We start from the raw sequence: 11,803 nt of genomic DNA on the forward strand, positions 1-11,803 counted from the left end.
ACATACATACATATATATATTTCTTCGTTGAATAAATCAGTGCAAAGTTTTTTAACTGCGTCAACGTCGTTCCAATTTTGTAATTTTTATTTTAACCATTACAAAAAATTTTACTTCACCAATTTCATCTATCCTCTCTTCGTTTCTTTCTCTCGTTTTTTTTTTCTCGAGAACGAAAAGGAACGAAAGAATTTAGAAAAAAGAAAAAAAAAAAAAAGAACATGAATCGATAAAGAAATTATTAAATTACTTGGGATCTATCTTCTCCTTCAATTTTCTTTTTTTCTTTTCTTCCTGTCGGTGCAAACTGTATTAAACGATTAACACAAAAAAGAAAAAAATAAAAGGAAGAAAGAAGAGAAAGAAAAAAGAGGAATGACAATTTTCTTACGAATGCTTCGTAATTGTACACATGCAGTCGTGTAATTAAAATTGTACTGGTTGAGAAGTGCATACAACTAAAACGATAATTGCATACGATAACACGTTTTTAAGTTTCCCTTGTACATCGTTGAAAAATTGTACGTTTTTATTTCAACGTTGTGTTAGATCGTCGAATTTTCTCGGCAAATTACATATTTCTATTTGCTCGATCGTAATTCGAGAAAAAAAAAAAAAGAAACATAAGGAGCCGTTCATTACGTCTTCTTTTTCTTCCTTTTATTAAATATTTAAAAAAAAAGAAAAAATGAACAATCGCGTGACGATTCTTTTCTTTCTTTCTTTTTTTATTTTTTTCTCCTCCCCCAAATAGAGAAAGAGAGAGAGATATTTAGATCGGATTTCTAATTTTCCTTTCTTCTTCGAAAGTGTTTTTCTCAAAACACTTGTCGTTGCAATGAGTACGCGAGATAACATTGTTCCTTTGTTTATTATTCGTCGATTCCGTGAAAATCGGTTTGCAAAAGCTTTAACAAAAGGGACGATTTTAAATGGTATAATTATTTCCTGGAATTCGTTGACGGAGAAAACTAGTGTGAATCTTCGAGTTCTTCTTTACCGACCGACTAACAACAATTTTTACGATTGTTGTCTTCGATTGCAAATCTTTCGCAACGAAATTCTCACCATTCGTTTTTTCTTCTTTCTTTTTAAAAACAATTGAATTTATTTATTTTTTTTTTATACGAAGAAGAAACATCCGACATAATTATAATTTTAATGAAGTTCACGTTAACGATTAGAATTTTACAAAAATTAATGATTAGAAGAATTCTAACAAATTATGACAATTACAAATTTGTATCGTATGCGTTCGTATTAATCGATTAAAGAATTATTAGAAATTTGAAGAAGAATAAAATAAGAGAGACATTGAAAGAAAGAAAGAGAGTAATGGAGTGATGGAGGAGTGATTTCTTTTTTCTTTTTCTTTTTTTCTTTCTTTCAATTCTTTCTTTGAAGGATAGAGCCGCGCCCACTTGTTTGCTTAGAGTGACAGTTTTACCTGAAGCTTTGGGTGGTTTGTACTAAGCCGAGGTCGTTCAAAGCCTCTCCTCTCTCTCTCTCTCTCTCTCTTTTTATCTATTTATCTCTTCCTTCTCTATTGATTTATTCGGTTCATCCGAGGAAAGAAACGTATTCGATGATGGTAGAGAGAAGTGACTCGTTCTTTCTCCATTTCATTTCTTTCTTTCTTTCTTTCTTTTTTTTTTATTAATTTTTTTTTCTTTTCTCTTCAAATTTTTATGCAGACTTTTCCTGCGAGATGATAAACGTTCTCCTTTCTTTTTTTTTTTGGTTCGTTTTTCACTTTTTTTTTGCAATCACGCAAAATCGTACTCCTACCTTTTTTCTACTTTCTTTCTTTTTTTTTTTTATTTTTATTTCGTTGGTAGACACTCTCGGTAGACTTTTTATGTAAATTCGTTGATTTGGAAACGAGATGGTCGGATCTCGGCCCACCCGTAGCATCCGTTCCACCTCTTTCTCCTTCTCCCTAACTATTTTCCATACGTTGAACACCCACGCACACACGAGCCCCATAGATTTTGGATAGAACAATGCTACTCTCTCTCTCTCTTTCTTTCTTTCTTTCTTTCTTTATTTTTTCTTTCTTGTTTTCTCTCTCTCTCTCTCTCTCTCTCTCTCTCTCTCTCTCTCTCTGTCTGTCTCTCTTGCTTCCACCTTGCATCCAATCTCCGGTCCAAAGTCATCATTGTGATTAACGTAATAACAGTGCGACTTTTCGTACGCCTTCGCATAACATTTCTAATCATCTTCTATGACCAGAATACACAATGTTTTATGATAAATTATTTATATTTATATTTTTACGTGTGTATGCGTATATATGTGTATTACGCAATGAATAATCTTCTTTATAAAATATTGATTCTATTTAAAAGAAAGAAAAAAAAAAAGAAAAGAAAATGCAAATAAAAGAGAAGTACAGGTTGTACAAAGTTGTTAAAGAAAAAGAAAAAAAATTCGAAGGTTGCATTAGTTTATCATACTAATTCATAGAATACTCACTTTACCATAAACATTGTATTATTTTATCTACATGTTTATTCTCTTCTACTATATGTGTAACAGATAATGTTATACGTATATAATTATATATTTTGTGTGCGTGTCTGGGTTGCGTCTGGGTTTATGTATACATGTTACAACATTCAAATGTTTATAGTAATAGAACTAGCTCTATCTGATAACGCTTTGTTACAGTATATTGCATTATTAACATACTCATTTCAATGTTGCAAAATCGTGTCCATACAAAGTTTTGTGCGTGTATATGTGTGTGTATTTATGTGTTGTTTTTCAGTAGTATTTAGTCATCGTTTAAAGATTTCGAATGGCGAGTGAAACAAATGAAGCGTTATTTTCTAGGAAAATTCTTATCGTCCCACGACACCGTTAGAAAAACGTTATTTTATATGTTACTTTTTCCTCTCTCTCTCTCTCTTTTTTCTTACGACGATTGAGAATGTTTTACAAAATTATTTTATTTCAAATATACACACACACACACACACACATACATATATATATATATGATAATGCAACAATTTAATATAATTTTATACTGAATTATTAAACACTGTATTACAATAATTTAATATAAACTTTTACTAATGATTACCACATATTAAATATAAAAATTTAAAGATAAAAATATTATGATAATGATAATAATAATACTGATAATAATAATAATAATAAAATAAAAATTATGATAATTGAAAAGATAGAGAGGTTAATAGATATGGAGATGGGGAGGTCGGAATTCGAAGTATAGACTTGTTTAGTATTTGATTAGGATTCGTATTTGATTAGAAAGAGATAGAGAAAGAGAGAGAGAGAGAGAGAGAGAGAGAGAGAGAGAGAGAGAGAGAGAGAGAGAGAGAGAAATGAAATGAAATGAAATGAAAGATTCGACCATTCTGACCACCATAACCAAGGGTCAATATTATCACACGTGCTCGAAATGCCGACAGAGGGAACGAACTTGTCTCATTCTCTCTCTCTCTCTCTCTTCCTCTCTCTTATGGTGTCCTGAATCGTAGTCCCATTTTTAAGTTCGACCCTTGCAACGATGAACACGCGTGTGTACCACCTGCATTCGTGATGCACGTTAGTATTTATACAAGACCGTGTCCATCTTTCAGGTAGAAAAGTTTGTCTTGCCATTTCATATATGGTATATACTATTATTTATATATATATATATATTTTAGGAGGGGGACAAGGGGTCAGAAAGTTTTCTCCGAAATCATATTGCTCTTAACATATTTTTATTTTATATATATATATATATATATATAATAAATTGTTTGTTTTCTTTAGCTTGCATTGATCTTGAAAGAAACGATATAGAGATATTTATTAAATTATAAATTAATAAATTAATTGTAATAATTAATTACAGATTTATTAATTCATGATTTATCCTTTCTATTTTTTTTTTGTCACTCATATATACATACGTATATTATATCTTATAGTCTAATATTATAATCTAATGTATAAATATATATTCTACAAATATATTTATATAGTATATAGTTTTTCTTGAGAGAAAAATTCATTAAAGGAAATAGTGTCATTCATTCATTCATTTATTTTTAATAATCAAATCGATCAGATTTCCTTGGTATTAGTTTTCTCCTTTTCTTTTTTTCTCTCTTTCTTTCTTTCTCTAACAAATAATATATTATAAATCGAAGAATATTTCTTGAAGGGTTAACGACACAACACGTAATACGTATCACGAGATGTTATCGTAATACACCATTTGACTATTTCCCGAAGAGTGAACGTTAATCTACATATCGTTAGATCCCATAAGCGTACCCGCAGAAAAGTAGTAATAACTAATATATCGTTAAAAAAAGATAGCAGCGTGAGAAAGTCATCGTCGTTCTTGTCTTTTGAACGGATAGACTATATCTTTCTCTATAATTTTTTGACGTGTCAACTGTCAATTTCACTCAACTGGATTTCTTTTTACACTTCTCTCTCTCTCTCTCTCTCTCTCTCTTGTTCTTTTTATCTATTTTTTTTCTTTTTGCGATGGAGGTGGATCGAAACGAAATTAGAAACGATCTCGCAACAATTATTATCGTTAGAAAGATAGAAAGAATTAATGATCGATTTCCAAGTGAATATTTAGATAGGTATTATAATTAATACGAACTATGATACGTTTATGATAATTAATAATGCAAAACGATTTATTCAACGACTCGACAAATTCCAAGAATTATATCGTACCAATGAATTTTAATACCACGATAATTCTCCACGATAGACCATAGATAAACGAGAAAATGAGCGTACGTGTCACAAATGAAAAGAATAATAAATTTCATTCTTATTTACAATTTTTTCTTTTTTTTTTTTTCTTTTTTTCCATTTTCATTTCCGCGTATACGGAAATTAATAATTCACTGTCAGAAAGAAAGAACAAAAAAGAAAAAGAGAGAGAGAGAGAGAGAGAGAGAGAGAAGAAAGGAAGAAGACAAAAAATGCTATTCATTCCCTCCCTCTCTCTCTCTCTGTCTCTCTCTCACTCTCTCACTCTCCCTCTTTTTTTCTTTTTTCTTTTTTTTTATTTACATGGTGGCTACGCTTCCGTAGGTTGACCGTGGGTAAATGCTTCTTTGTAAATTCTTTTTTATTCTTTTTTATTCTTTCCCTTTTTTTTTTTTTTATGCCGGCACCGGTGCAACGGGCACGGTCATAAAACACATATGACACCCGTAGCATAATAATGTTAAACTGATAGCAGCTATCTCGTTGTATATAACGCGCTATACCGACTATACCTACTTCGCCATTTTCCTAATTAATGTTTAATGCCCCGATATCTGCCCTCCTTACTCGCCATTACGTTAGCCCATTCGATATCGCCTATCAACGGACGTTCTCTCTCTCTCTCTCTCTCTCTCTCTCTTTTTCTATTTGTCTATCTATCCTTCTCATTCTTCTTCTCTCTTCCGTTCCCCTTGTCACCACCTCCCTTTTTTAACGTTTAACCCTAATCGCCTAAGTATTGAACGTGAGCTCGCTTGATCGCTGTTAAATCGTAAAAAATTTGCGGTTTTTTGTTTTGTTTTGTTTTTTTTTTTTTGTTTTCTTTTTTCTCGTTTCTTTTCTCATCTCTTTATCTCCTTTCGTTTTTTTTTCTTCTTCCGTTATTTTTCTCTATTTGTATTTATTTATTTATTTATTTTTTATTGTAGGTTTTTAATTTTTTTTTCTTTTTTTCCTGAGAGAGAGAGAGAAATCGTCTTAGCGGATTATTCTGTTGGATTATTACTGTAGTAGATTTTTAATTTTTCTCTCTTTTTTTTCTTTTTGTTTTTTTTTTTTTGTGAAAAAGAGAGCATTGATTGGGACTGTTAAATCGTAAGAAGTTTGCATTGCTTCTTCTATCGTCTACCCTTTCCCTTCTGGCTTTTTATTTCTTTTATTTCTTTTAATTACTTATCCATCCTCTTGCTTTTTATTTAGTATGTTTATTATTCTTTATTGTTTTCTTTGAACGAAGTATTTGTTTAAAGGCTATTTATCTAACACGAGGATAGGAATATACAGATGTTGGAGTTTTTAAGTTGTCAATAGAAAGTTTAAAGTTTTTAATAGAGGAAAAAGAAATAAACTTTTACGGGGAAGATAAATAGAAAATATTATAAAGGGGTAGAAGGAGTGAAGGGTAGATACAATCGATTCTAAACGAAATAAATAAATAAACGAATAAATGAATATAGAAATTAGCGTTGAAATATATCAAATATATTGAGTTAACAAGGAACAAAATTTTAATAATTTGGTCCTTTTTTCTCGATTTCAGTCCCATCAAGAAGATGATTTATCAGATCCCGATTTACAGGATGAAGAAAGTGGAGAAGAGTTACCACAGCAGCCACACGCCGGACACAGTACACATCAGAACCCATCGGATCCATCGTCCATATCGACCAACACAACTCCCACACCTTTGACAAATCTCAACACTCTTATGAATACACATCATCCACATTTTCTAGCCAAGTTAAAAATGGAGGTCAGTAAAAAAAGAAACAATTACTTTTATTTATTTATATTAATCATTAAACATATATTTTATATATGATATAATAAATCAAATTCGTGTCATCGCTAATTAATTCATTAAAACTCGAAAAGGAAAAGTTCGATTTGTTACAATTATTTTTTTATTTTTATTAATTTTTTTTCTAATTACAATCCATTCATTCATTCATTCATTCATTCATTCATTCATTCATTTACAAAATCATTAATATAATAATATTTTTAGGCCGATGTCGATATCTTAAACAACAAAAGTGGATTGGAAGCATTACAAGCGGCAATGGGTAGCGGCGGTTTTAGTTTACCATTTTCATTTCCTCCAACATTTTTACCACCTCAACATCATGGACAAAATAATCACGCGCAAAGTGGATTGGTACCATCTACGTCATCGGCAGCTGCAGCAGCAGCAGCAGTAGTTGCTCTAGGATCTGGATTAGGAGCAGGATTAGGACCACCAGGACTAAATACGGCAAGCGGAAGCAACATTAATCAGGCTACGTCATCGGCAAGTTCACATTCGAGCGAATCATCGCAGTGCAGTGGAAAAACCGGAGGAGAAGTTCGCGATCCTGGAAATAATCATTCCCACAACACAAACAACAACAATGCAACGTCTAATCATCAACAACAAACAAGTTGGAGTTTCGAGGAGCAGTTCAAACAGGTGCGTCAGGCAAGTACTTTTAGTAATTCGTAGATTAGAAACCGAGGAACGAGAATTCTTTCATTTCCCTTTTTTCTTATTTTTCTTTTATTATTATTACTTTTATTTATTTATTTATTTATATATCGAGTCTCGTTCCAACGTTTCCTTGGATATTATGATTTCGAAAGAAATTCGATCCAATTCGTTCTCTCTTCTTCGTTTTTCGAATATTTCTAAGCATGCCCTTACTCGAATTTAACGACTCATTCTACATGTTTTTATTTAATTATTCCTAATCGGAAAAACAATTTTATGATTATACAATATGACGAATATGAGACACAATATGAGAAGAAAATTCTAATCCTTGGTTAGGATTAAAAATTACATAGGAACAATTTCTAAAGAATCTGATTCTTATATTAAATTCTAATCTCTTTATACCGTCAAAAAATAACTATGATATATATATTCTAAAATTACCAGAAGTACTAGAAACGATCTAGTTATTAATTAAAGCAAAACGAAACTAACAAATCAAACATTATATATATATATAAATACGTACATATATACATATATATATTATATACGTATATAAAAATATATATATATATATAATACTTCATGATTATATATACTTCAAATGAAAGTGTAATAATTACATAGTATCCAATCGTAAAGTTACTTTTTCAAATAACGACTCTTCGACCAATGATCGATAGCTATAAAGAGAAAAAGATAGACAAAGAGAGAGAGAGAGAGAGAGAGAGAGAGAGAGAGAGAAAGAAAGAGAAAGAGAAAGATATATATATATATACATAAAAAGAAAGAGAAAGAGAGAGAGAGAGAGGGAGAGAAAAAGAAAGATTGAGAAAGAGAAAGAGAGATAGAAAAAGAAAGAGAATCGTGTGACGTGGGCGGCCCGTGAAGAAGTCGGTCCTCTTTTGAAGGACATTGGTGCCATAAGGGACGTGTAATTACGCTCTCAAACTCTTTGCTTCGTGTCTATATATATATATACGTACACACACATGTACATAGTTATATATATATTTGTATGTATGCACCTTTGTATATATAGAAATATATGCGTATATGTGCACGTATATGTATATGAACGAGAAAGAGGGTAGATGGTGGAGAAGTTTGGTATGGGAACTTTAATTAATACAACGGTGGGAGCTAATTATTATTTTTACACGAGCCGTAGAGAGATAATTACTGTTCGTCCGTTCCCGAACGCTTGCTTATATTCTGAGTTGTGCTCGGTAATACTCGGGATATAGTTTCCCTCGAAAGTGAATAAGAAACGAAATGTATAGATGGTTGGTGGTTCCCTTTTATTTGCAAAAGAAAAAGAAAAAAGAAAGAAAGAGAGGAAAAAGAAAATATAAAATTATAAAAGGAAAACGAAAGAACGAAAATAAAATCCCTACCGAAGGATTTCAAGCCGAGGAACTTGTAATTTTCGAGAGTTGATTCTTTCTTTTCTTTTCTTTTTCTTTTTTCTTTTTTTGTTTGGAAAAATAATTAAATTTCGAAATATTTCTTTCCTTTTCTTTTTTCTTCTCCAATGATCTTTGAATAAATTCTTTTTTCGAAGATCGTTTATTCTAACGTCATTATGTTTGAGTGTACCTCTTGCGAAATTTTTATTGCAAGATTTCGGGTCAATGACCTTTACATACTTTTATATATATATATTTCCTACAATATATATATATAAACAAAGCATATACGTACATGTACACACTATAAAATACCAAATAAAAGAATATACAGAGACATGCATATAATTCTATAAAACCACTTATGAAAAAAAAAAAAAAAGAAATGGAAGAACAAAGAAAACAAGATAGACGTACGCGTTAAACAACGAACATATCGTAAAAGGGATGTGTCAATCGCGAACGGGGAGGGTTGTGTCGATGGTAGAGGGGAGGAGATCGACGGTAAGAGTAGATGGATGGATAGAGTATTTCTAAATGGTTAAAGGAAGAAGATGAAGAAATGGACGAAGAGAGACGTGGTCGAAGGAAAGGAAAAAAGAAAAAAGATGGATGAGCGAAAGATGGGGGTTGTGGACTGAGAAAGGGGGAAGGAGAAGGGAAGGGTTAAGGGAGATGGTTGTAATGGTGGAAGAAGGGATGGTAAAGAAGACAGAAAGAGAAAGAGAGAAAGGAGACTTATAGAATTAGTCAGGGTCGGCATCGTATCCTTGTTAACGCTTTTTACATGGTCCTCTCTCTCTCTCTCTCTCTCTCTCTCTTTCTGTTTCTCTTTCTCTCTCTCTCTCTCTCTCTCTCTCTCTCTCTCTCTCTGTCTGTCTGTCTTTCTTTCTCTTTCTCTTTCTATCCATCCGTCTGTCTTTCTTTCTGTCTCTCTCTCTCTCTCTCTTTCTTTCTGTCTGTTTCTCTTATACAGTCAAACGCACACATACGCAAAGATATAATGTATGTACGTATAAGCTATCTCTCTCACTCGCATAGGTAATTTTTGCAGCATCGTCGAGACGGTCGAGTTAGGTTTTTGGTTTTTGCAAAGTGGGTGTGGTATCGGATTACCATTTAGATTGTTCAAGCTCAGAAGGAACTTGATGGCTCTTCAATGGCGACAAATCTTTAACCGGGATATTTCGCGCGTTAAGAAATAATCGCCATTTTCTCGCTAGATTCCCCTCGATTTTTATTTATATATTTACTTATATACATGCGTGTATATATATATATATTTTTTTCTGTCGTATTATCTATCTATTCTCGAGAAAATTCTAACAATTTCTAACTTAATCAAACTTTCGATAACCCAAAACGAAGACCTATTCCCTCTCTCTCTCTCTCTCTCTCTCTTCTCTCTCCCTCCCCTTTTCCCTCTCTCCTTCTCTCTCTACTTATCAATTAAATCATAATTCATTCTAAACAAATCATTATCACATCGTCGTCATTATTACGTTTATTAATCAATAAATTCTTGCAAATTATTATTATTACTATTATTATCGTCATCGCGAAAATATAAGTCGTCGACAAAAGTGGACGTTCGAAACTAAAAAAGACAAGAAAAAAAGGAAGGAAAAATGGAAGAGGGAAAGATAAAATAAATAATAAAAAGACAGAAAGAAAGAAAGAAAGAAAGAAAGAAAGAAAGAAAGAAAGAAAGGAAAGAAGGAAGGAAGGAAGGAAGGAAGGAAGAGTATCAGCAAAGCGACGGCGGCAGAAGCAGCAGCGGCAGCATCAGCATCAGCATCAGCATCAGCATCAGCATCAGCATCAGCATCAGCATCGCTCCAAGAAGAAGGAAAGATTAAAGACCGAACGAGTACGCCCCCGCCGGAATGATGGATGCGATCCGGGCGCCGACTCTTCGAGTAGGTGGAGACTTCCATTTTCATTCCTAAGCTGCTTCTTCTTCGTCCCTCTCCCTACCGTTCTTTCCTTCTTCTTCTTCTTTCTCTATTTCTCTATCTATTTCTCTATCTATCTATCTATCTAATTATCTATCTATCTATCTATTTATTTATCTGTACATCCGTCTGTCTAACTATCCGGCTATATCTATTTATCTATCTATATCTATCTCTTTTTACCTTGTTAACGAATTGTATGAGAGAGAGAGAGAGAGAGAGAGAGAGAGAGAGAGAGAGAGAGAGTTTTGATCAGTAATGGCTACGCGTGAGACTTCGCAAATTCTCGTTTAAACGTCTTTTTTTTTCTTTTTTTTTTTTTGTTGAAATTTTTAACGTATCGCGCAATATCGACGTTTCTTTTCTTTTTTTTTTCTTTTGAAATATTTATTGGGAAAATAATTATCTTGGAGTAGTTAAAAAAAAAAAAAAAGGAATTGATCGAACGTCTGACAATTTTACACAGATATTTCGTTCGAACGTGTTTAGTTTAGAAAAAAAGAAAAAAAAATCTGCACGTCTAAACTCCTCCCATCTCTATCGTATATACATCGATATGAAACGCACAGACAGAAAATAACAACGCATACATAACTACAACAGTACATACATACACACATACATACATACATACATACATACATACATACATACATACATACATACATACATACATACATACATACATACACATATATAGCGATCTTCTCGTAATATCAGTAAATACATATACATACAATTCTTCCATAAAGAGACAACAAAACTTCACACAAATACAATAACATTCACACGACCCAACCCCTCTCGGATACACATCGAGCGTAATACAAAAAAAAAAAGAAAAAGAAAAATAAAAAAAAGGAAAAAAAACAAAAGGAGAGAAAAAAACGAAACCAAGAAAATTACGCACACCTACGCACGTACACACGTATATCGATACGTACATACATACATACATACATATATACATTCATACAAACGTACATACATAGATACTTACGTACATAGATACATAGAACTTACGTCTGTACGTACGTCACAAAGAGAAAGAAAGAGATAGAAATAGATATAGAGATAGAGAACCATGGCGTTCGCTGACCGTGCACTCGTACGCTATACCACCGGGGTACTATAATACTGTAGCACTATACTTTGCAGCCATTGTGAAATAACTCGTAAACCTGCAAATTGCCGGCTATTTCGCT

The 11,803-nt window shown here is 32.4% G+C and overlaps 1 protein-coding gene across 14 annotated transcripts in view; it reads left to right on the forward strand.

The window, feature by feature from the left end:
• LOC127069881 (protein dead ringer-like) overlaps nucleotides 1–11,803 on the forward strand; it is a 159,050-nt gene that overhangs the window by 70,262 nt on the left and 76,985 nt on the right. For 10 of the 14 annotated variants that reach the window (XM_051007517.1, XM_051007508.1, XM_051007512.1 and 7 more), the window contains 2 exons: nucleotides 6,302–6,514; nucleotides 6,770–7,219. In XM_051007517.1, coding sequence (XP_050863474.1) covers nucleotides 6,470–6,514; nucleotides 6,770–7,219 — 495 coding nt within the window. In that variant the 5' untranslated portion in view covers nucleotides 6,302–6,469. The remainder of the gene's footprint in view (nucleotides 1–6,301; nucleotides 6,515–6,769; nucleotides 7,220–11,803) is intronic. The other 4 variants (XM_051007514.1, XM_051007516.1, XM_051007518.1 and 1 more) reach the window with 2 other exon arrangements.

The sequence above is a fragment of the Vespula vulgaris genome, chromosome 17 (assembly GCF_905475345.1).
Source record: "Vespula vulgaris chromosome 17, iyVesVulg1.1, whole genome shotgun sequence".
Taxonomy (NCBI): Eukaryota; Metazoa; Arthropoda; class Insecta; order Hymenoptera; family Vespidae; genus Vespula; species Vespula vulgaris.